This window comes from Ursus americanus, chromosome 17, assembly GCF_024610735.1.
Source record: "Ursus americanus isolate L20-20 chromosome 17, mUrsAme1.1.p, whole genome shotgun sequence".
NCBI lineage: Eukaryota > Metazoa > Chordata > Mammalia > Carnivora > Ursidae > Ursus > Ursus americanus.
The window spans coordinates 7,453,009-7,479,156 of NC_142143.1; the positions used below are offsets into that span (position 1 = coordinate 7,453,009).

The 26,148-nt window shown below is 52.2% G+C and overlaps 1 protein-coding gene across 3 annotated transcripts in view; it reads right to left on the reverse strand.

Moving 5' to 3' along the window:
- Positions 1–23,643, reverse strand: part of ZC3H7B (zinc finger CCCH-type containing 7B) — a 55,900-nt gene extending 32,257 nt beyond the window's left edge. For 2 of the 3 annotated variants that reach the window (XM_087868674.1, XM_087868673.1), the window contains exons 1-3: positions 23,383–23,643; positions 20,829–21,001; positions 1,426–1,484 (exon numbers count right to left, since the gene is read on the reverse strand). In XM_087868674.1, coding sequence (XP_087724800.1) covers positions 1,426–1,484; positions 20,829–20,960 — 191 coding nt within the window. In that variant the 5' untranslated portion in view covers positions 20,961–21,001; positions 23,383–23,643. The remainder of the gene's footprint in view (positions 1–1,425; positions 1,485–20,828; positions 21,002–23,382) is intronic. The other variant, XM_087868675.1, reaches the window with a different exon arrangement.
- Between the last annotated feature and the right edge of the window lie 2,505 nt (positions 23,644–26,148).

Here is a 26,148-nt window from a genome sequence, read left to right on the forward strand (position 1 = left end):
GGAACCAGGATGCAGGACTCAAAGGTCCAGCTCCAGTGACTTAAGAAATCAGTGACTTAAAGACAGAATTCTTAGGAAAGACAGTATTTGCAAGGTTCACTTTGTTCGTCAAACGGGCCTCTGAATAAATTTTGAGCAGTCCCCCCAAATCAAAGCCCTCCCCCAAATGGGAGGAGACTGGCCCAGAGAGGAGTGAAAAGTGGCCACAGCTCTCACGGCGGCCTGAGCAGGCTGAGGAAGGACAGTGTGCAAACGTCGGCACGCGCTCCGTCAGAGCCATGCGGACACCGCGTGCGTGGCAAGGGGCCCAGCCTGTGGGGAAGAGGCATGCCGTGTTCTCTGGGTCTCTGTGAGAGAACAAAACTGGAGAGTTGATATGAGGGCATATAGGTGTAAATCCTAGTTTTGTGGGGATTCCCATTTAAGAAAAAAGACCCATTAAAAAAAAAACCCACAAAATTAGAAACAAAGAATTGCTCAGGGAGCCTTCCATGGCTTCGGAAAGGAACCACATAAGTGAGGGGCCCTGCAGCTAACACTTCAGCACTGTCATGATAAATGTGCCTCTGGGGATCTACTTAAGAGAAATAAAAGAAAAAAGTAAAAATACTTCGTGTGTAAAGAAAAAAAAAATGGAGGGTAGGGGACTGGGCGAGGCCGGATGGGTATTAAGAAGGGCACATATTGCATGGTGCACTGGGTGTTACACGCAAATAATGAATCATGGAACATTACATCAAAAACTAAGGATGTACTGTATGGTGACTAACATCACATAATAAAAAATTATTATTAAAAAAAAAAGGAAAAAAATGGAAAAAAGTCCCCATACATGGCATGTGGGTACTCGGGGGGCAAATAATGGAAAGGAACGTGGGTTTGGGGTCAGCCAGACCTGGGTTAGAATCCTATCACTTTACAGCTGTGTGACCTTAAACAAGTTTCTTAACCTCTCTGAGCCTCAGCAAAATAGAAATAAGAGCACCTACTTCACTGGGCTGTTGTGAGGATTAAGAAGATGATGGATGTGAAGGGCCCAGCACAGAGCCTGAGAGGTGTGCTTAATAAGTGGAAACTGACTTATTGATTGATTGGTTATAAGACGTACACAGACCAGCAGGAGAATTAACAGGAAGTGTGCCAGTATACGTGGAGGGTGAGGGTAAAATGGTATACGGAGCAGGACTGAAGGGTACCCAGGGCCAGGGAGTGTGTGTGCACAGGGAGTTCAAGGTCTACTCTCCCCCAGAACCCCCAGCCCCTTCCTAGCACGTCCCACCTCCTCACTCCCCCGCACACATGGGAGCCTGAGCAGCAAAGGCTTAGCGAGAAGAGAAGGGGGAGCTGAGGAGGCCTGTGCGGGCCTCAGGCATTGCCGTCAGACGACCCCCCCTGCCCAGCCTGCCGAGCCTGCCCCACACTCACTGAATGAACTGCAGCCCCTTCTCGATGTCCGCCTTCCGTCTCTGCCTCTCCATCAGTCTCTGGGGGAGAGAGCAGTCTATCGGTTAGTCAGCAGGGGCTGGTGGCTGGTCACAGTCCCCACCCCACTGTTTGCTCTCTCTCATTCACACGCTCATCCCATTTCATAGGTGCCACTGAGAGTAGTGGCCCATCTCACAGCCTACAAAGACCTTCTGAACCCAGCCACACGGTTCCCATCCTCCACGCCCACGCCCCACTGGACTCTGGTTTTGTGCGGTGACTTCGATGGGCCGGGGGCTGCCTGGAGGCCACCTGCCTTTTCTCACACATGGCTTGGGCAGCAGTTCTGCACCAGACACCCCAAGTTCAAGAAGACAACCTTGTTTTACCAGCAAACTCAGTCCAAGGAGAAGAGACACAAAATGCAAGATGATGCCAATGATTATGGCTACAGCGTAGCCCCACACACTGGGCCGGGCACTTTGTATACGAATCTCTTTGAGGGGCGCCTGGGTGGCTCAGGCGTTAAGCGTCTGCCTTCGGCTCAGGGCGTGATCCCAGAGTCCTGGAATCAAGCCCCATATTGGGCTCCTCCGCTATGAGCCTGCTTCTTCCTCTCCCACTCCCCCTGCTTGTGTTCCCTCTCTCGCTGGCTGTCTCTCTCTCTGTCAAATAAATAAATAAAATCTTAAAAAAAAAAAAAAAAGAATCTCTTTGAATCTTTCAACAATGCCACGAGGCAGGTGTCATTTTGTCTCCATTTTACCAAGGTGGAAACAAACTCAGGGAGCCCCAGCCATGAGCTGGCAAGCAGGTTCCCGAGGCCGGATTTGAACCCAGGCCATCCTCTTTTACCACCAACAGTCCCTCCGCACAGCCCACATACGCCCAGAGCCGGCGTGGCCGGGTGGCATAGTGTGTGTCCCATTTTGGCAAGATGGAGGGAATGTCCCAATTCCCACGTTCTGGATGAGGAAGACAAAGGCTCAGCAAGGCTGAGGACTGGCCTGATGACACACAGCAAGTGGACGCTATTGAATGTGCGCAGGGAACCTGCTCAGGAGAGGCAGGGAGTGAAAACTGCCTAAGAAGGGAGGCTCAGGCAGAGTAGCTTGGGGTCAGGTACCTTTAGGGCAAGCCCTTCCCCCCCCCCGCCCGGGGGGGCCAGGAGCTCCTGGCCAGATCCAGACAGCCCACCCGGCTTCCGCAGCACCATATACGGATTAGAAGGCCCACTGAAGGTCAGCTTGTCCCACCCAGTGGCAGCCCAGAAGGGATGCGGGCCTTCCCCTGGGTCAGAACCTGAGCCTGGGGCTCCCACCACCTAGCGGGAAGGGGGCGGGAAGCTGCCTGGTCTCAAGCCAGCACTTTCTGTCCAGGCCACTCACAGGCCCCTGCTATGCTCTGCCCCACAGTGTGGCCCTCGCTCTCTCCCCCACCAGATGGTCCCAAAGAGAGGACTGCGGGCTGTGCCGGGGAACGGGGAGCGCCACCAGCAGAGGGCTGGAGTGCAGACACAGGCGGGGTTACCAAGATGTAAAAAGGTGTGAAAAACACCCAGCTACTTTGGGGAGGGAGCAAGTGTGTCAAATTAATACCGTCCCAGACTTCCTTATTTCCTTGTTCTTTTTTTTTTTTTTTAAGATTTTATTTATTTGAGAGATAGAGACAGAAATAGCGAGAGAGCAAGAGCAGGGAGGAGGGGGAGAAGCAGGCTCCCCGCCGAGCAGGAAGCCTGATGCGGGGCTTGATCCCAGGACCCCAGGCTCATGACCTGAGCTGAAGGCAGACGCTTCACCGACTGAGCCACCCAGGCACCCCGCTTCCTTGTTCTTTATTTCCATCTGCATCAACCATGTCTTCACAATCCTGTCTCGTAAGAAGGGCAGGGGTCACTAACCCATTTTACAAATGAGGACAGTGAGGCACAAAGTATGATGTTTCTTTCCCAAGATCACTCGACCAGTGAGCAGGCAAACAGCCCCGACAGACCACATGCCATGTCCTCGGCCACACTCAGAGCTGTGCAATGCCGTGTGGTCAGGGCTGGCCATCGTGTTGCTCTGGGCCTCACTTTCCTCCTCTGTGCAGCTTGTCAGGTGACAAGCCCCACCTGGAAGCATGGCTGTGAGGCTCTAGAGAAAAGAATGTGGGATCAGGGGAGCTCAGTACCCTGCATCTTGTTCTTCCCGTGAGTCCTTCCCAGGGAGGGGTGAAGCCACTCTGAGTCTTCAGGCTCCCAGAACAGTGCTCTTCACACCAGAGCCTCACCCTGGGCAGGGCCTGGGCCATCGCCATGTGCCCACTACACATCTGCTTGCCCTGCCGGGGCCTGGGGTCAGGGCTCTGGACTCAGACAGACCTGGGTGCGAATGCCAGCACTTACACTTGCCGTGTGACTGTGTGACTTTGGGCCTCGGTCTCCTGATGGGGAAAATGGGGCCGATGGCAGCTGCGGCTGTCGTGAGCATTCACGAGACAACAGGGGTAGAGCCCCTAGAGCGGAGCAACAGTCCAACCACCACGGGAACACGTGTCATCAACCCTGCTCTTCCCTCTTGCAAAAACCTGCAAGTGTTTCCTGGGATGGACACAGCTATGACCCTGTTCTCCCGCAGGAGGCAGGCGGTGAGGGCCCTGGGCTGCCTGGGCCTTGCCAAGCACGCCTTTTGGTTAGTCTCTCTGTCCTCAGCTTCCCTGTCTGGGAAACAAGGGCTCATCCCCCTCACACCGACACGCTCCTCTGGGCCCCCATGCAGAACCGGCTGTGGTGGCCTTCCTGACCCCCGGCTTTTGCCTTTAGAGGATGCCACATCCTCTAAAGGAAACTCCATCCTTCCTTCCAAGCCTGGCTCCTCCACGGAGTCTCTCCCCTCCCTTCAACGGGACCATCATATGCTCATCCATCCTATTTCCTGGGAGCCTGGGGAGCCATGGATGGCTGAGACCCAGTCCTGGCCCTGCAAGGGAGTCTCACCTGGTGGGAGAGACAAGGGTGCACCTATCACCATGCAGTGTGGCCCAGCAAGCGCAGGGGCCTATGAGAGGGGGGCAGACCCCCACAGGCTTAGACAGCCAGCACCACAGGGTCATGACCGCTAAGCCCTGTCACTCTGACCTGGGTCAGAGTGCCGCCCCATCCCTCCCCACCACCTGAAGTGTTTCCAGCACCCAGACAAGCAGACCAGCCTCCTCACTGCCTCCCACCTCCCTGAGGCCATCACAGCAGGGGTGGGGGCACAGCAGGCTCTTGAGCCCTCCAATCAGACCCTGCCCTCCCCCACCTCGAGCCTCTTGATGACTCGTTTTTATTTCGGCTGGCCATGGTTCCCCGCACCAGCTCAGGCCTGTGGGAACAGCTGGCCTATCACCGTCCCGAAGCCCAGCTCGGCCTGTAGCTCTCTCAGAAAACCGCAGCGGTCAGAGCAGTGCTTCCAGTCCCCTCTCAGCCCTGCAGTCCGAGCAGACTTCACAGAAACAAGCACTGCCCACATCCATCCCAAGAGGTGATTCTGAAGTCTGAACCTGAAGCCAAGGGAAAAGCATTCCCTGCGCCAGGCGGTATGAAGAAGGCTCCTCACGCGGCCTGGCGTGAATCGCCCTCTCTGACCACCAAAATCCCAAAGCCGCAGCACTGCTGTGTGCATGCACGATGGAGAGGGTTCGGAGCCCAGAGCAGACTACTCTGCCCCCACCCCCGCCCCGATTTGCGGTTTCCTGCTTTGCACAGCGGAGATTACAGATAGCACCTACCGACAGGATTAGGACAGAGAAGGCACTGGTTTTAGGGCTGGGATATTGCAGGCACTTAGCAAATAGTGACTTTTGGATCAGAATTCCTATGCTGGGCATTCAATTCAATATCCGCTCTATGCCCAGTAGACACAGGTGAGAAGGCCGGGGTGCCCACCCTCCACACAGCTCTTCCCACCTGCTTAGAGACGTGGAAAGGATATCCTGGCACCTCCACCCCACACCAGACCAGACTGCTGTGGTAGAGGCTGGGATGAGGTACAACAAAGTGGAAACACTTGGAAAACAAAGAGGACCCCATTTGAATTGGGCTTTGAAGGGTGAATAGGAGTTGGCTCACTGGTGTCAGGGAAGGAGGGCGTTCTGGCAGGCTGCATTCAATCGTTTATGAAACCCCTGTCATCTCCCACATTTTATCTGATCCTGACTGACGCCCCTGGGGCTGGGCCGTTCTGGGACCCACATCTGAGAGACCAGGAAAGCGAGGCTCAGCCAGCACGAGGGGCCCAGGCCTGGAGCTACTGACTTTATGTCAGTAAAAATTCTGCTGTTCTCCCTCCTCAAAGGCGCGGTAGAGATGGAACCACTTGGTAGACTTCCTAGGCCCCTAAGGCTGTGCCTGGTGCTCGTGAATACTCGCGGCCCAGAAAATGCAGGTGTGTCTGTGAGGCGATTCAGGGGAAGTCGTGAAATTCACACAGAAGTCGTGAAAATATTATGCTTCTTCCCATGTCCTGTTCTAGGGTCTAGTATCCACCATGCTAGGGTCATTCTCTTGAGCATAAAGGCCCTAGGCCAGGGTGGGCAAATAGACTTCATCTCGTAAGCAATGCTGCCAGGCTGGTAGGTTGGTAGGGCTGCCCCCCCCCCCGGGGCTGGGCCCCAGCGGGGCTTAAAGAAAGAGTGCCGCCGAGGGCAAGATTGGCCATGATAAACTAGGGATACCCAGTAGAGCAGTGTATGCCTCAGGCCTTCAAACACGCCCTCTCCAGTGAGTATAGCCACTGCTAAAATTCACCTTAACGCCAAGTAACGCCAAGCTGGAGGCCCAGGTCTTACTGGGGCCCAGGATGGAGAGGAAACCTCCATGGCCCCTCCTCGGGGAAGATTTTTCTGACTCGCGCAACATACTGTTGAGTTAGTCTCCTCTGTGCCAAGGGCAGAGAGAGCTCCAGGACGCGAGGGCGTAATTCGGTCCAATCAACATCCATGACCTTCCTACTCGGTGTGAGGCATGGGCGCTGGGGAGATAGAGAGTGAATTGGTGGCTCAGCCCCAGCCCCGCCCTCAAGGAACTCCTGGTCCAGTAGGAGGGAAAAGACAGGTGAGCCGCCAGCTGCAGCACGGGCTAGCTGTGGGTGCAAAGCGCCTGGGAACGGAGAGGAAGGAGAGGTGGGTCCGCTGGGGGAAGCCAGGCAAGGCTCTGCAGGAGGTGCTCCTTGAGCTGGATGTGAAGGAGAATGACAAGCTTCTTGGGTACCTCGGGAGAGAAGGGACAGTCCTTACAGGACACCTGTCCAAAAACGTGCACTGAGCCTGACCTGAACCCCCCAATTCCCTGTGGCATCCCACAATCTGCCCAGCTACGATGATGGGGAAGCCCAGGCCCCAATCCGCTCCGAGGCTGCCAACAGGGGTCGGCCAGTAGGCCTGGCCCACAGCCAAGAGAAAGCCAGAGGGTCACGTGGCAGCAGGGGAAGGAAGCCCACATTTCCTGGGTGCCTACCATGCACCGGATACTGGGCTTACCTCCCTCTGATTGAAGGGCCTTCTGCTGGTAGCTCCAGTGGTCCTTGCTAATGACAGGAGGGGCGCAGACCAGCCCAAGAGCTGCGTAGTCTGGTACCATATCTGGCTTTGCCCAGCTGTGCCCATCCCAGGAAACAAGCTACAGAGCACCTGCTAAGTGCCAGATACCCAGATGGAAGGGCAGGTAAAGTAGAAAGCACACCGCCTGGAAAGGAAAACCAGAGAGGCTGCCAGACAGTGGCCCTGGGTGAGCTGGGGGAAGTGGGCAAAGCACAACCACGCCCTCAATTCTGTCATTAAATGTGAGTGGCTCTTCCATCGTGCCAAGTCCTGCTCTGGGTGCAGGGACTCGGCCATGACAGAAACAAAATCCCTGCCCTCGAAGGGCTCACCGTCTAGCAGGGAAACCAGGTTGCAGGGACACTGTTACAACATGGAAGAAAAAGAAGCTTCAATGGAGCCAGCCAGCCATCCACCTGTGCCGAGCCCTTAAGGGATTCCTTCAATGTTCTAGGCCCTGGGTATTAGCAACTAACAAAGGTGACAAAATCTCTCCTCTTTCAGAGTGTCTGTTCTGGTGGAGGAGAGGTACGACAAATAAATGCATAATGGAACACAGGAAGGATACACACGGAGAAGGAAAAAATTAGGTGATAGAGTGACAGGTGCTATAATTATATGGAGGACTCAGGGAAGGGCTTTTTGACATTTGAACAGAGATCAAAATGATGGAAGGGAGCAAGCCATGTGGGGAAAAGTGTTCGGGCAGAAGGAACAGTGAGTGCAAAGGTCCTGAGGTAGAGACTGGTGTATTTGAGGAAGAGCAGCGAGGCCAGTGTGGATGGCGCAGCATGGGTGTGCAGTGCGGAGAGTGGAGAACGGGACGTTCAGAGAGATTAGCAGGGAAGACCATACATGAGGTCTCGTCGGCGGGGCAAGGACTGTAAGATGAGAAGGCACAGGAGGTTTTGCACAAAAAAGCAGCTTTCTGTCTGGCTTTGTCCTACATGAAAATGAGTCATCATTAAATAAACGCGATTTATTTAAGTTTCGCCACAACCCTGTCAGGCAGGAAAATAGTGCTCCAAGAGGCTAGGAAACTTCTTCAAGGCCACATAGTGATCCCGGAGCCCGGGTTCAAAGGGCCTGGGGAGACGGGCATCGGACAGCCTCATTAACAATGTGCCAAGTAGGGGCGCCTAGGTGGCTCAGTCAGTGAAGCATTTTACTTCGGCTCAGGTCGTGATCCCAGGGTCCTGGGATCGAGCCCCACCTCGGGCTTCCTGCCTGCTTCTCTCTCCCCCTCTGCTGTTCCCCCCTCTTGTGCTTTCTGGCGCTCTCTCTCTCTGTCGATAAATAAAATCTTAAAACAACAACAACAACTTGCCAAGTGAGCAAGAGCCCCCAACCTCAGCAAGCACCTAACGCTCACACCCTTCCCACCTTGTCAGTTTCCTTCCTCCGGAAGGAACGTTTTAATACGTGGTTGTCAGGAACTGAATGTTTTGTCTCCCCCCAAGTGCATACGTTGAAGCCCTACCCCCAACAGTACTATACGTGGAGATGGAGCCTCTAAGAAGTCAAGTTAAATGAGGTCATAAGGGTGGGGCTCCGATCCTGTATTTTGTTCCCACAGCCTGAGGAGACTAGTACAGCTTTTGGCCAAGAGGTGGGATGCTGCTGCAAGAAATACCGAAACATATGGAGGTGGCTTTGGAGCTGCACGATGGGCGGAGGCTGAGGGAGATTTGAGGTGCAGCTAGAAAAACCCGATTGCCATGAAGGGATGGCTGTAGAAATAAGGAAGTTAAAGGCAGTTCCTATGAGGCCTCAGATGGAAATGAAGAACAGGTTATTGGAACTGGAGGAAAGGTGATCCTTGTCATAAAGTGGCAAAGAACTTGGCTAAATTGTGCTCTAGTGGGGCGCCTGGCTGGCTCAGTCAATAAAGCTTGCGGCACTTTTTTTTTTTAAGATTTATTTATTTGTTTATTTTAGAGAGAAGGGGGAGGGGCAGAGGGAGAGGGAGAGTGTCTCAAGCAGACTGTGCTGAGCACAGAGCCTGATGTGGGGCTTGAGTCCTTGACTCTGAGATCATGACCTGAGCTGAAACCAAGAGTCGGACGCCCAACCAACTGTGCCACCCAGGTGCCCCAAGCATGCGACTCTTGATCTTGGGGTTGTGAGTTTGAGCCCCATGTTGGGTATAGAGATTATAAATAAATAAACTTTAAAAAATTAATTAATTGTGTTCCATTTTCTTGTGAGAGGTAGAATTTGCAAGCAATGAAAATGGTTACTTAGCAGAGGAGATTTCTTTTTTTTTTTTTTTTAAGAGATTTTATTTATTTCAGACAGAGAGAGAGTGAGCACAAGTGGGGGTAGGGGCAGAGGGAGAGGCAGAGAGAGACTCTCAAGCAGACTCCATGTTGTGTCCAGAGCCCAACGCGGGGCTCGACGCAGGACTCCATTCCATGACCCTGAGATCATGGCCTGAAACAAAACCAAGAGTCGGACACTTAACTAACTGAGCTATCCAGGCGCCCCTAAGCAGAGGAGATTTCTAAGCCAAGTATGGAAGGTGTGGCATGGGTCCTCCTTACTGCTTATAGTAAAATTTGAGAGAAAAGAGATGAATTGAAGAAGGAATTGTTAAACAAAAGGAACTAGAACTTGAAGAATTGGAAAATTCTCAGCCTATCCATATTGCAAAAAATGAGGAAGCGCGTCCTGACGAGAACATTAAGGATGTGGCTGAACAACCATTGGATAAGGAGATGAGTATGGGTATGAACCACATATCGAATCAGCTAGCAGCAGAAGTCAGAAATAGAGATGGGATTATACCAGCAGACACACTACCACTTAGAATCAGAGGGGACAGAGAAAACTGGATGACAGAACGCAGGAACGCTGCTGGACTTCCCGAATTCTACAGGACCGGACCATAGAGCTATTTAGAAGCAAACATGCTTTATCCTTCAAGAAAAGGGAAGTCTGACCCTGAGTCACAGATCATCAGAACTGCCTTTGTAGGGGCCACCGATTCCTTTTCAGAGCTGTGAGGGTGTGCTGTACCCTGATGGGCCAGCGAGGAGGAACAGCAAGTCAAAGAAGATGATTCTCAAGCCTTTAAATCAAATGGAATTCGCCACATTGGGTTTTAGACTTGCTCGGCCCGTCACCGCTCTCCTCTTCCTGACTGATCCCTTTTGGAATGGGAATGTCAATCCTATGCCTGTCCCGCCACTGCTTTTCAGGAGCACATAACCTGTCTGGTTTCACAGGCTCACAGCTGGAGAGGAATTTACTCTGGATGAATCTGCCTCCAGTCTCACCCAGACCTGATTCAGATACTTAGATGAGACTTGGGACTTAAGACTTTAGAGTTGATGCTGGAATGAGTTAAGACTTTGGGATGGAATGAATGCATTTTGCATATTATAAGAACATGAATTTGAGGGGGCAAGGGGCAGAATTTATACACTAAATGTTTGTGTCCCCCCAAAATCATATGTTGAAGCCCTAACCCCCATTATGACTGTTTGGGAAATAGGACCTCTAAGGAGGTAATTAATATTAAATGAGGTCATAGGGTGGGGCCATGGTCTGATAGGGTTAATGTTTTTATTAGAAGAGACACCAGAGAGCTCTTCCTTTCTCCCTGCCCACACAGGGAGGAAAGGTCAGATGAGGCCACAAGGAGAAGGCAGCCATCTGCAAGCCAGGAAGAGAGTTCCCATCAGAAATTGAATCTGCCAGCACCTTGATCCTGACCTTCTAGCTTCCTGAACTGTGAGAAAATAAGTTTCTGTTGTTGAAGCCACTCAGTCTACGGTATTTTGTTGTGGCAGCCCCAGCAGACTGAGACAGTGGTTAAGAGAGCATTTGTTCTCAGCTGAAGAGGGAGATGAGTTCCTTGAGGGTGAGGATAGGGATGGGGCATGCTTGGTCAGGGCACATGGGAGAAGAGCAAGAAGCATGTGAGTCAAACAAAATTTATCTCTTTTTAAAGAAAAAAGTGCAAGAAAATGAAGGAAGGGAGGGAGGGAGGGAGGGAAGGAGGGAGGGAGGGAGGGAGGGAGGGAGGGAGGGAGGAAGGAAGGAAGGAAGGAAGGAAGGAAGGAAGGAAGGAAGGAAGGAAATTGTCCAAGGAGAAAACAGGCCAGAGTCTCCCCAGGATTCCACCACCAAGCAGGGCAGTCCCCTCTCCCCTACTCTAGGTCCATATTCTTATAATTTGGGAATTTCAAGCTGAACTTACCTCAAATGGCTCTTCCCAGAAATAGCCATGAATTAAGGAACCAACAGGAAACAATCCCCTCAGCACGTCAGCACAGTATGTCACCACATACCCAGGTTCACAAGCGAGTTCAAATCCAAGCCCTGTTCCTTATTAACTGTATACAAGTCGCTACATTTCTAGTGTTTCACTTCCCTCATTTCTAAAACAGGGACACTAGTACCTTCTTTTACTTCCTTTTTTTTCTTTTTTTAAGATTTTACTTATTTATTTATTTGATAGAGAGCAAGAGTGGGCCTGAGCACGTGAATGGGGGAGTAGCAAGGGAAGAAGCAGACACCCCACTGAGTGGGGACTCCCAACTCAGCGCTTGATCCCACCACCCCGAGCTCATGACCCCGGCGGAAATCAAGAGTCCCATGCCTAACTGACTGAGCCACCCAGGCGCCCCAAGGATACTAATACCTTCTTTACAGCATTGTTGTGAAGAGTCAATGAGACGTCAGGCACAGAATAAGCATTTAATATCAACCATGGCTATTGTATGATCATTATGATAACTTAACAAGAGGGGCAAAGAACATACACAGGAAATCCACAGGAACTGTGAATCATGAAGAAAAGACATTCGAACTCACTGAACCGCAGGATAAACAAGACTCCACTTGGCATCTCTGCGACTACTGTGAGAGGAAAGCCTGCTTAATGCAGGCCGAGGAATGGGCACTCTCCAATGCGGCAAGCACACAGAGAGCGCGGACTGCCAACATCTACCAAAAAGAACAAGGCACCCAGTTGCCCTTCATTCTCCCCAGTACAGCCCCCAGCCTGTTCCTTTCCCAGTCACTCAGGTGGCCCTGCACTGGACTCAGCCAATCATAATGGTCCTTTTACTTGCCGGTGATTGGATTAGGCAAGGGCACGCGACATCATCCTGACCAATGAGAGAGGAGAGGAAGTCAGCAAAGGGGTTTCTGGGAATGGTTTTCTTCACACTTAAAAAGGGACAGAAGCCATCATTCCTTTCCTGCCACTGTATGACAGCGAGTAGTGAGATGCACGCACTGGGGATGGCGGAGCGGAAAGACAGACCAAAGGTGTTGAATGACATTTCTGACCCCTCAGTTAGCTGATCCTGGGACTGCTCCGCCTCATTTATCACCTGAGATTGTAATAAACGCCCGTTATGAGGTAGCAATTCTGTTACTTGCAGCCAAAAGCCTTCTACATGATAAAGCGCCCTTTCCTTTGACCCAGAAACTTCACTTCCAAGAATTTAATCTACTAAAATCCTTGTACAAGCACTCAGTTATATTTGTACGGGATGTATTTTTTTGAGTGAAAAACTAGAAGGAACTTTAACGTCCACCAGTAGAGAATCAATCCATTGAGTTAAAGTACACCCTTCCATGGAATACAATGCAGCTACTGAATCTATTTATATGCCTTGTCATCGGGATGCCACCATTCATAGTTGAGAAAGAAAAAAAAGCAGATTCCAGAACATTCTGTATTGTATGATCACATCTGTGTGCAATGTGTGTTTACATCAAGAGGAAGTCTGAAAGATATTCTCCAATTTAACTGGTTCTCTCTGGGGACTGGGGTCTGCCAAGGGGCAACGGGACACAGAACACTTTCTGCTTTATGGACCTCAGCATTATTTGGACTTTTTGCACAGAGCATGTATTAACCTTGTAATCTAAAATACAAAATGAGATGACTAACTTGAGACCAACCTGGTAGGGCAGAGGCCAAGTGGGAACCAGTAGCCTGTTTTCAAACCCAGTGTTCCCAGGTCTGCCCAAGTGTCATGGGCTGTTCTTCCCAAGAGAAAGACCAAACCATTGACCTGCAAACCATGAAGGAAGCACACTTTTTCTTTTTCTCCCCCCGCCCCCCACTTTTGAGAAGAGTTTGATTTTGACAGGATTTCAGAGATTCAGATCTTCATCAGACCAGGCAGAGACTGTGCCAGCCTCTTCAAAATCTCAATGCCTGGCCCTGTGCTTGGTGCAGAACCAAGTGCTCCGTAAATGGTGGTAAAAGAAACGGACCAATGAATCAATTCACCCAACCCAGGCATTATATAGATAAGAATGAATGAGTTGAATAAATGAGAAAAATGGACACTGAAATAATCAAGTAATAATATTAACATTTGCTGAGGGGTTACCATGTGCCAGGGGCTGGCATGATCTCTCTCTCTCTCTCTCTCTCTCTCTCGGCATGTCATGATCTCTTTATACATAATACTTTTCAGCACACCCTGTGAGACAGCCTGTCATCCTCATTTTGCAGAAGAGAAAAGAGAAGCACAGAGAAGTTACATGACTTCCCCAAGGTCACACAGCCGGCACAAGATAGAGCTGGGATTTAAATCCTGGCAGCCTGGCCCTGGGGCCCACACGCATCACCATCTCTGTTGCCCATTAAGCAACCAGACTCAGCCTTAGGACTCCTCAACCTGTCCTCATGCTCCAGTCTGCCCCACCCCCAAATAATTCCCTCCCCTGATCCTGAATCCCCTTCTGAATAATGTACAACCTCTCTTCCTTTTCTTGGTCACGTTTCATGAAACAGTAGTCTACACTGTCTCTACATCCTCACCTCCCACTCCACTCCCCAAATCTCAGCAACCCCCCTTCCACTCCACCAAAGGTGCTTGCCAAGGGTCCTCTCCATCCCAGAGACCTCCTGGTTGCTGAGTCCAGAAGAGGGACAGTTTGTCACTCGCCTTTTTCAGGACTCTCAGCTGCAACTGCCAGGTCCTTCTCACACCTCTCTGATCGGTCCTGTTCTGTCTGTTAGGGGCTCCTCTTCCTCTGCCCAGGTCTCAAGACCAATGCATTCGAGCTTCCGTTTAAGGGACAGTGCTCCTGCTCTCCTCACTCTGCATGCTCTCCCCAGATGAGCTCTTACATTTCATGATCTCATGAGTCATGTCGATGACTCACAAATCTGTTCCTCCCGCCAGGCTCGCCCCCTCCCCAATATTTCAGATTCATGTCTCTTACTCTCTGAGTGGTGCTACCTAGATGTCCAACACCCAGGCTGCTTAGGACCTCTATGCTTTTCCAAATCCTGAGCCCTCTACCTGGAATGCCCTCTCCCCACACACGCACCTAGCCAACTCCTATTCATCCGTTAAGACCCAGCCTGAATACTTCTGTGCCCAGAAAGTTCTCCCGGGTGCCCATCCCAGTTGGGTGCTCCTCCAACTTCCCAGGTTCCAAACTTAACTCAGCAGCATCTCTCGTGCTCCTCCTCCTCCTCCATTTCCCCCGAACTCCAGTGACAGCTCCAACTGCCATCCTGTTCTCAGTCGCCAGTTCCTTCCACCATTACCTCCGAAACAGTTCTCCACTCTGCAGCTCCTCCCACCACCTCCATGACCACGGCTCTCAGGCCCTCAGCATCTCCTGCCAACAGCCTCCGACAAGCCCCCTCCAATCTGCTGCCACTTGCTGGTCGAAGATGTTTGTCCAGCACGTATGTCAATGTCACTCCCCTGCTCAAAACCCTTCCAGGTGCACACGTGCGCACACACTGATGAATGCGGCTTTTTCTTTTTTAAAGATGAAAACTGAGTAAGGGCTATAGGCTCCTAAGTACCAATACCAACTTTCTGGTTTTGATCCCGTACAACCACTATATGCCATCATCAGGGGAAGCTGGGTGAAGGGAACTCTTTGTACTATTTTTGCTACTTCCCGTGGATAAAAGTTGAAAAACAAACAAAACCTTCATGACACCCACTACCAGAAGGACAAAGGCCAAGCTGCTCATCGCGGGCACGCAGCACTGTAGGGAGCGCCTGGCCTCCCCTCCAGCCCCATGGCTGGCCTGGAAGGTTACACTCTGATAATGTCAGACCCAAGCTGCCCACTCTGTCTGGAACAACCCTCACACCCACTGCTTCCTGCCCACCCTGGCTAGCGCCTGGTGCTTCTTTAAAGCCCAGCTGAGGTAGCTCCTCTAGCCGGAAGACTCTTTCCCCAACCCCCACCCTAACGCAGCACCCGAGGCTCACCACAACCATTGCACTCGCCCTAGTTCACCGATGGTGTGTGCTTACGGCCCCATCTCTCCCGGAACTACGAGCTCTGTGAAGGCAGAAGCTGCATGTGAATCATCTCTGGGCAGCACACGGGGACTGTAAAGATGCTGATTTTAGTCCTTTATTAAGCTTTTTCTCCTACCAGGCATAGTTCAAAGAGCTTTAAATATAATACTTAATTCTCTGGGCCCCTGGGTGGCGCAGTCAGTGAAGCGTGGTTTTGGCTCAGGTCATGATCTCAGGGTTGTGAGATCGAACCCTGCACCCGGCTCTGAGTACGGCGAGGCGTCTGCTAAAGTTTCCTTCTCCTTCTGCCCCTCCTCATGCATTCTCTCTCTCTCTCTCAAATAAATCAATAAATCTTTAAAAAATCTCACAACACCCCATAAGAAAGTACTATTATCATGCCCATATTACAGACGGGGAGACCAAGGCACAAGGAGGTAAACTAACCTCCAAGGGTCACACAGATTGTAAGTGACAGAGTGGGGACTTGAGCCCTGGCACTTGGGCTCTGGAGCCCACACACTCTCACCTCCCAACTCAAAGGTGCTTCCTCCCCCATCCCCACCAGCTGCCTCCAGCCTCATCCCACACTCCACCTGCCTGGCCCTCACCTACCCCAGGTTTTATGGAAAAGGAACAGTCAGTGTGGACTGCAGACTTGCCACACACTGCATGAACACTACCTGAGGTTACGTCATATCCAAAGATGGCTGACACATCTCCTGACTCACAAGGCCCTCGACAGCTTGCTCAGAGACCAGCAAAGATTCCATTTTGCTGTCCTTGACCTCACTTGTCAGAATCCCAGGTCAGCATTTATCCCTTACCCCACAGGCTTGGTACACCCTGTCTGTCCACCTAAGAACTCTAATCCAAGGAGGTCGAGGGAGGGTCTTGGCTCATTTCTGGAGCTTATGTGTTGGGTATCATGCACCTCTTACGGCAACGGTTTTGAATCTGTGGACCATGGCAAGAACTCAGGGGGCCATGAACTTGGATAGGAAAAAACACTTACAAGTTCTTTTCACTAACCCCTACCTGGTACTTAGCATTCCCTTTAATTACGAATGCAAGCCATAGGCTGCAGGAGTGTCGTGCTAGAAATCGTAGCTCTTTCCCTGTCACATTTCAGCTACTGTCCGCACAACAAAATATTGTTCACGCTCATTACAACTTCAAAATCATGGTGCTTGTATTAGACTCACTGCCAGATCTTGTTTTATAGTGCACTGATAGAAGAGCCCAGCCACGGTTCAGGAGAACTGGTTTCCTCCGCAATCCTGTGTATTTTACTTTATGCATTTAAAAACAGGATTCTGGGGCACCTGGGTGGCTCAGTCAGTGAAGCGTCCAACCCTTGATTTCGGCTCAGGTCATGATCTCAGCATCCTGGGATCTAGCCCCATGTCCTTGTTATCGGGCTCTGGGCTCAGCGGGGAGTCTGTTTAACCCTCTGTCCCTCCCCCTGCTCATGCCCCCTCTCTCTCAAATAAATAAAATCTCTTAAATAAATAAATAAATAAGCAAATAATAAAACCAGTATTCTGAGAGGCTGTTCCTGGGCTCCCCCAGGCTGCCCAATGGGTCTGCAGTGCAGAGACAATTTAGAAGCCCGGTCCTAAGGAATCATGTTATATCCCCACCATAATCTCAAAGGCAGGTGCTATTATCCCCACTTTCCACAGAAAAGCTAGGCTTGAAAATAAATAAATAGATAAAGTCTTAAACAGAAGTGAGGCTTGGAGAGTCTCTGACCTGCCCAAGGCCACCCAGCTGCTGAGGAAGAAAGCTAGAGGCCCTAGGCACCAGGTCAGGCTCCACCAGAAACCACCTGTCAAGGAATGAACACAAGAAATGGACCGCCCACAGGCCTCGGCAACTTGCAGATTGTTTGTTTTTAGCTACCTTGAACAGAAACTAAAGTTCAGGAAACTTCCCTCAGCCCCCCCCCCCCCCCACGGCCCCACTCTAAGCCAAGCCAAGAGTAAGCGGCAGAGCATAACCCTCCCGCCTGCAGCCCTCTGGTTACAAACCGCTTTTACTTTGTCTTCTGCTCATAGCTACTTGGGGGCCGCAATGCATGGGAATTGTTCACACCCACAACTCTGTCTCCAGGGGTTCTGGGGGACCTGGTTCCAATCCCAGCACAGCCCCACCCTAGCTTTGAGGGCACCTCTCTGAGCCTTGGATTTGTCATTCGGGGGATGGAGCTCATGATATACCCGCCTTGCAAGATGATTTTGCAGATTTCTATAGTGGGCCCCTAACCCCCATATCCAAGAGATCAGACATTTGCTTTTCTCCTGCACCCGTACTGTTAGAGAGCACCTGGCAACTTACAAAAGTACCCCGTAACTGCTTTTTGATCAGTCAACACCAATTCCTTTGCAGTTTTTATCTATCTAGGCCACTCTTTTTTGGCAAGGGCTGCTCCGGACCACCCTGCTACTATTATTCATTTATTCAACAAATAACCACAGAGCACCTTTATGTGCCAGGGGCTCTGCCAGATGCTGGGGGAACGAAGTTAATAAAGTCCCTGACCTTGTAGAACAAGAGGTCCAGGCGTGGGAAGACACATAAACAGGCCAAAGTTAAATGCACACGGCAAGTAAAGCTACAGAGAAGAGTTAGGACCAAACTGAAATCGGAAATGTGGCAGGGAGTGACAGCCCTTCGGGGAGGGAGCATTTAAGAGAAACAGGAAGGAGCCAGCCATGGGAACACAGAAGGTAGGTAAGTGCGCACCAGCAAAGCGTCCAGCAAAGGTAAGGGCCCTGAGGTGCGAACAAGCTCGGAATGTTCGAGGAAGAGACAGAAAGCCAGTGTGACTGCAGCGCTAGAGTGAGGGCAAGCCAAGTAGGAAGCAAGTTTCGAGAGGACGAGTAAGGCTGGTTAGAAAGCTATGTGCAGGCCGGACTGGGGAGCCAGCACTGCGTTGTGTGTGTGTGAAGAAGCCACTGGAAGCTTTACAGTAGAGGAGGGACAAGGTCCCATTTAAATCTTGAGAAGATCCATCAGGCTGCTGCATTGAGGGCAGATGACAAGAGGGGAAGCTGGAAGATGAGTTAGCAAACTACTGCAGTGGTCCTGGCCGGATCAAGGTAGGCAGTGGGGAAGATTCAGGAACATTCTGGAGGTTATAGCCACCACAACCATGCTGTCACACCAGTGGTCTTAATATATTGTTTTCAAATTCTTTTCATTTCAGTCTCTCAGCACACCCAGGGAAGATGGGACTGAATTGGTGAGGCCATTTCACAGAATGAGACACTGAGGCCAAGAGTGACAATATGATTGTGCCCCCAGAACACGCAGCTAGTGTGTGCTGGAGTTGAGAATGAAATTCAGGACTTTGGACTCCCTGCCCTAAGTTCCTCTGCCTGCCAGGGGGACAGGGCATGACATGGAATGCTCCAGAGAACAAGAGCACAGATGAACCTCTGTAAACCCCGGAAGGGTCACAGCTTCCACCTCCCCTGCAGCCCTCACAGCAGGTGATCAATGGATCTCACTGGCTGACCCCAGCACTTTGGAAGACAAGGCTCTCCCAGGGAACGTAACACCCTGTTCCCTTTCCAAGTCACAGCGTGGAAAGGATAGGAAGAGCTGGAGGGCCGGTGACCCCTCCATTTTCTTCTTCTGCAAAATAAGGGCTTCTTACCTTTTAAAGGAGTGTCAAGAGGATTCATGAGAATATGGCCCAAAGCACAATACAAACAATAGATAATTGAGATTTCTGGATAGATAAGAGCTTCAAGGAGACTAAAAGAACTTGTGGGGCGCCTGGCTGACTCAGTCGGTAGAGCACGCGACCCTTGATCTCGGAGTCGGGAGTTTGAGCCCCACATTGGGTGTAGAGATTACTAACTAACTAACTAACTAACTAAACAAAATAACTTGAAGGCACCTCTCTTGCAGAGCAGCTAAGACCCTGGGCTCGGGAGGGCAAACTGCCTGGCTCCCTCTGACCCCGACTCCCGCCTCTACGGTAGCCCAGTGATCTTGGACCCCGTTTCCTCATCTGCAAGATGGGGCTGCGAAAACTCGTTCCTGCCTCAAGGAGTTGTTGAGCGGATTCAGTAAGAGAAGGCCCAGACAGCGCCAAGCACAGGGCTGGCGCACGGCAGCCTTCAGTACGTGGTGGCTGGGGTCCCGAACGGCCGCTGCTGCCATCAAGCCCGTGGGTCAGGCTCCGAGGTGGGGCTCGGCCCCGCGGCTGCCCGAAGTCGCCTCCGGCTGGGTTCTGAACGCAGCAGTGGCCCCACAGCCTGATGGGGAAACCGCTCACGCACCTGCAGAAGCCATCAGGGCGAGAGCCGAGAAACAGACCTCCTAGGGAAATAAATAAGGCAGGAAGGAGCCCCATAGCTGGTGATGACAGAGAAAGGAAAGCGAGCCCGTTTTCTATGGGCCATTAAATGTGATGAAAGGAGCTGGCTTCCGTGGAGGCTCCCGGGAGCTGACACGTAGCAGTCACTTCATCAGGCCAGGCCGAGGCTCCAGCTTCGGCTTGCAGCCAGACTTCCCCAGAGGACACCTGCACCTCTGCCCTCTGGAGCTACCACTGCCCGCCCCGTCGCTCTCTCCGCCCGTCCCTCCCAGTCCCTAGTCCCACTCGGAGCCAGGTCAGGAGCCAGGCTGCCTGGGTCTGCTCTCCAGCTCTGCCGTTGCACCTCCCTTGACAGTTTCTTCATCTGTAAAATGGGGACAGTTATAGTGCTTACCTGTAGGGCTGTTACAAAGATTAAGTAAATTCATCTAGGAAAAAGCACTCACAACAGGGCCGGACTATAGGAAATGCTGGCTTGGGTAATGGCTACAGGATTAAAAATTTTAAAAACCTACCACGCGTAGTTCTCACCTGACTCTCCTGCCCTGTTCCCCGGGGCACTGGGCTTCTCCCCACAGGCTACTATCACACACCATCAAACCTCAGGGCTCGTTTTCAGAAAGGGAGATTTCGTCCCAGAGAACCCCAGGGACATGAACTCACACCTGCACCCCACATCGTGTCTGGACCAGGTGGCCTGCCGCTTCCTTCTTCACACTGCCCTGCCTTTGCCCGGCTCAGTGCTTCTCCTCAGGATGCCTTCTCTGGCCTTTCTGAACCCACCTCCCAAATGTTCAAGTGGTAGTTCTTCTAGGAAGACTTCCACCCCGGGGCAAAAAGCAAACCCTTCCTCCTCTACAAGGGGGTATAATTCAATATGACAACACATTGGCTGAATGTGTCCTTCTGTCACCTCCACTGGGGCCTGGGGCACAGGGGGTGAATCAGACCCAGTGTCTGCCCTTGGGAAGCTCAGGTTAATCCCCCGTATCTTTCTCCTTTCCAAACGACAAACTCCTTCAAGGTGTCGAGCCAGGCACCCGCAGGCACTGAGGAAGTGAACTTAGATTCCACACTCAGAGCCCAGTCCTCCTTCACCACCATTCTGCCTTCTCCAGGCATGCTTCCAGAAATCTCCTAAGTACTTTCACTGGGCCAGCCCCTTGAGTCCCTGGGATATAAGGGAGTTCAGTAAAACTCCCCAGCCTTGGGGAGCCTGCTGGTCTTTGGGCTTAAGGCCCCACCCCCAATGCATTTACCAAATCAGACTGTCCTGGTCTCTGTTCTTCGTCTACACATTTGAAATGGAGGAAAGCCAATTCTGACACCAATCTCCACATAGCACCCTCGACAGTCACATAAGCCTGGGCTCCAATCCAGGTGGCGGACATCGGGCCAGCCACATGAATCCTGCATTCCTCAGTTTTTCCATCTGTGAAATGGAGACAAAAATGCCCCCCCCCCCATTGGAACCACCGTAAGAGTCAGAATGTCCATCAGCCTCCCGGCACAGAAGCAACTGTGGCCAGCCCAGGAATTCCCTTCCTCTTCTCTCCCCCAGCCAAACCTCCCCATTCGGTCAAGCTCAAGATCCAGTTCCTGGAGGAAGCCTCCCCTAACTTTCCCAGGTTACCTTGAGAGCTCTCTCTTCTGCTTCCTCCCACTGCATTGACTCCAGTATTGAGCACGTCTTGGTCTTCTCATGGGTTCTACTAGGGTTGACTTTCTTTCCAGCCAGACTCTAAATGACAAACTCAACCCCAAGCCTGCCCCACAGCATCTCACCATGCTCACAGAAGGCATTCAAAAACTAACTTGCTAAGGTGGCCCAGGCCTCTGGGAAAGGCTGAAGACTGGAGTCCGAAAACTAAGTGGGAATGCTAGCTCTGCTATGTGACTTTCCAGGGGGACGTTCGATTCTAGAAGCCTCAGGTTTCTCATCTGGAAAATGAGGATTGAATAATGTCTACCTGACATGGTTGCTATGGAGCACAGACGAGCTAGCATATGTGAAAGCCCTTTTGTTATAAACGAAAAAGTTCTATTTAAGGGATTATTATTTTCAGAGTCTCAAATCCAAACCTACTGACGCCTTAACTTTCTTATACCTAGAGACTAGCTCATCCCACAGAGCTTCTTAGCCCCAAATAATCCACCCACACCCGCATTCTTAATTGTCCATCCCAAACAAAAAGCCAACAGCCTAGAATTCAGAGGATCCGTGGGACACAAACCTGGTTCCTGCTCAGGGACCACAAAATCTCTGATCCTCAGATCTCATCCCTCCTCAACACGGGTTTCTCCTTCCCAGCTTGAGGTACCTCGTGCCTCAAACCTGCCCCAATAGCATTTTGACCAGGCATCATTCTACCCCGCAGTCCAATTTCTATGGGAAGTCAAAATGGGGAAAGAAGACTTTGGGGGGTACAGTTGTCTGTGGGGAGGGGGGCAGTAGTAGCCTTGGTAGTAGAACAAAGATGCCGCTGGAATTTTGTGTCCAACAGTTGCTAAATGTACTATAATTATTCCATTTGTGTGAAAATCCAAGGATCTGCATTCTGCTATTTTCATGGGACTGGATGAATTGCAGATGCTGAGGAAAATGGTAAGAAGTTGGGGTTCGAAGTCTGGTACCTAGATACCAAAGTCTCTGTGAGCAGCCCCAGAGAAATGAAATCCCCGACAAAGCTGCTGTGGGCCCCCAGTCCCCCAGTCCAGGCCCAGCCTCCTTCACTAGCCCCAGACTCCCCCTTTCCTGGCCCCAGCCCCTACTCTTCCCCATTGATGCCATGTTGGCACCACAGCCATCAGGGGCAAAGGGAACGTTCCTACGTTTTTTGTTTTTTGTTTTTTCCTCCTGGGAAAACTGCTTTGTCTCTGCGAAAGACCCCAAACCAGGCACCTTATAAACATCTGAGCCAGAGAGATTTTAAAGGGAAAGAGGGGAAAGGAGGGAGCAGGCCCGGGGAGGGGGGGGTTCCCTGAGGCCCGCTGAGGGTGGGAGGAGGGTCCGAGGCCCGGATCAGTGACTCTGGGACGCCCATCTCCGGGGGGCGCCCCCAGGCGCTGGGGCTGCCCCCCTCTCCCCCGCAGTCCCCGCGCGCTCCCGGCCCAGCGACCCGCCCCGCTCAGGCCTCCCAGCCTAGGGACGGATCTCGCGACCGGAAATGCCCCCCTGCCCAGACCGCGCCCCCCTTTCCTGCCGCCCCCTCCCCCCGGGCCGGGCCGCAGGCCCCGGATCCCCGGGCTCGCGTGGCCGCCGCAGCCGGCAGAGGCGACCCGTCGGCGGCCGCAATCCTCGGCCCTTGCTGCGGTCCCTTCAACTCTTGGCGCTGCGGGGCCAAGGCGCACACAAAAGGAAGGGGTGCGCTGCCAGAATCGCCCCTGCCAGCCCCCTCGACCCTCTTCGCGGGGGCCGGCAAAGCATCCGCGCACCCCAAAGCTCCGGATGCCGGGGCGGGAGCCCCCAAGGAAGAAAATTCCAAGGCATCCCCCTGGGAGCTGCAGGGGCGGCCAAATCACCCAGCGGCAGGTGCCCCCGGCCGCACAACTTTGAAACTTTGGGCAGGGCACGGGGACGGGGAGGGAGAGCCCCAAAAAAGAGGAAATGAAGATTTGGCGGCTCTTTCTTTATTTCTGCAAAATGCACTTTGCGGGTGGCCCGGCGCAGCTCCGGCCTGGCCAGGGCTCCCCGCGCCTCCTCCCGGCCCGGCGCGGCCCCCGGGCGCCCCCGAGCCCTCCCGCGCCCGCCGCTGGTACGCGGTCGGGCCCCGGCCTCTGCCCCGCCGAGCTCGGGCCGCGCGCAGCACTCACCTCGGCCGGGCTGCGCTCCCCGCGGGCCTGCGCCGAGCCCGATAAATGGTATGCTATGACTAGAGGTATGATTACGTTATTATTATTAGTAATAATAAGAGTAAATGCTATTTAATTACGGGCGGCCGCATCCTGCTCCCGGCGCCGCCGCCCCGGCAGCTCCGTCCATGTGGCTCCGGAGCGCTTTACTTTCATTTCCAGCCCCCTCGGCCGGCCGCTCGCGGCTGCACCCGCTGGAGGCACCCTCTCCCTGCAGCTCTTCCTCCTCGGGTCCTAGAGCGCGGCTTCCCTCGCCTCGCGCCCGGGGTGGGCGGCGCGGGCTGCGCACCTGGGGGCGGGGAAGTCCCCCTGCCCCGTGGAAAGCTCATGCCTGGAATCCACCTTTATTTTCTTTAAACGTGGCCTTCCCTTGTAGGGCTTTTTCGGTGGGCAAGTCTGTATTTGTGGGCTGATGCTGGTCAAGCTCAGCACCTCGGCCCTTCCCCATCGGTGTAAAAAGCCCCCGCGGTGCCAGGTGCTTTCACAGAAAGCTCCCCCCAAAACCCTAGCTGTTTTGTGCCCTAAGCAAGGATGAGGACCGGAGGCTCAGAGAGGCATCAGACCTTCAGTCGACTGGTGTTTTATGTTTGAGATCTTTCCAGAAAGGATTTGAAGCTACTTAGACCCAGTAGGTAAAGGGAGATGAACCAGAGAGACTGGCTGTATGGCATCCCTGGCACTGGCTCAGAGCGGGTCGGGCCCGGACTGGATTTGAATCCAGAGCTTCTGATTCCAAATACGGCGTCATCCTCGCTACCACTACCGGCTCCAATGATTCCAGAGGACTCCCCCATCCCATGAGAGTTCTCTCAAATGTCCTTCTTTCCCTCTTTTAATTTTGTGCACACACACGCATGCACTTACACACACACACACACACACACACAGGTATGTGTGTGTGTATATATCCACGTACATATGTGTGTATTTAATTTATTGAGGATCAGCTGTGAGCCCGGCAGACTTTATGTTATCTCTTCCCCAAACCTTTGCAGCAGACACATCTTAGGAGCTGGGGATATATTGGTGGGACAAAAATTTTTTTTAAGATTTTATTTATCTGGGGCTCCTTGGCTCAGTCGTTAAGCGTCTGCCTTCCGCTCAAGTGTGATCCCAGAGTCCTGGGTCCAAGCCCCTGCATTGCATGGGGCTTCCTGCTCAGCGGGGAGTCTGCTTCTCCCTCTCCCTCTGCCTGCTGCTCTCCCTGCTTGTGCTCTCTCATTCTTTCTCTGTCAAATAGAGAAAGGGGAAGCAGCAGGCAGAGGGAGAGGGAGAAGCAGGCTCTCCGCTGAGCAGAGAGCCTGACTTGGGGCTCAATCCCACAGGACCTGAGCCAAAGGCAGACACTTCATGACTGAGCCACACAGGTGCCCCGTGGGACAAATTTTTAACGTTTAAACACACCACAGTAAGTGCTAGGAGGGCAAGCACCTGGAGATGTGTCTACTTATTTAATTCTCACAATGATCTTGGAAGGTTTGTTTTGTTGGTTGATTGATTGATTTAGATTTATTTATTTATTTTAGAGAGAGGGAGAGGATGAGCAGGGGGAGGGGCAGAGGGAAAGAACAGACTCCCCTCTGAGTGAGGAGCCCTGGGAGAGGAGACTTGTTCTTAGGACCCCAAGATCATGACCTGAGCCGAAATCAAGAGTCAGATGCTTAGGGGCGCCTGGGTGGCTCAGTCGTAAAGTGTGCGCCTTCGGCTCAGGTCATGATCCCACCGTCCTGGGATTGAGCCCCGCATCAGGCAGCAGGGAGACTGCTTCTTCCTCTCCTACTCCCCCTTCTTGTGTTCCCTCTCTCACTTGCTGGCTGTCAAATAAGTAAATAAAATCTTAAAAAAAAAAAAAAAAGGAGTCAGATGCTTAACTGACTGAGCCACCCAGGTGCCCCTGGAAGGTTGATTTTAGCATGCCCATTTTATAGACAGAACACTAAGGCTGGGAGATTCATTTGTCCCAGGTGGCAATTCAGACTCCAGAGCCTATGTGTTTTATATGACCTCCCACGATTTTCTACTCTCTCTGCCTTAAGGAAGCCTTGAGATGGGGGGGAATACACCTGCACCATCAGATGTTCTCAGACTCCTTTTTCTGTGAATGCTTTCTGTCTCCTCGATACTCTAAGAAATAAAAACGGCAGCCTCTGGCATGAAGAGGATGGGCATTTATGTCCAGAAATGAAAAGCAGAGTGCAGAGGCTCTCGGACTTACCGCAGAGCAGGGTTTGCTTAAAATGCGGATTTCTAATCACCTGCTCTCAAGAGATTCTAAGTCAGCATTTCTAACAAGCACCCCTTGGGGATTCTGATATTTTGTGGGAAATCAATCCCTGGGTTACCTGGGATAGACCCAGGATCATGGATTAAAGGCAGCCACAGGCAGAGCCTGACAATTTAGGGAGGCTGGGTAACATGGTGTGATTAGGAAGACCAGGGCGGGGGGGGGGGGGGTCGGAGTCCCAGCTCCCACCTCTTGCTAGCTGGGTGATCTGGTGTGGGCAATCTCACAGCATCAATTTCCTCACTTGTAAAATAAGGATAAGAGTATCTGATAAATATGCCCCCTGTACAATTTACAGTGAAACACTCTTGAAAATTGATCAGATTAGGCACCACTCTTGCTATCACCCCCGTGTTATGGAGGAGGACACTGAGGCCAGTTGGATCCCCACATCTTGCCTCAAATGAACTAGCTGGCAAATGATGTGATTCCACCATCCCCAG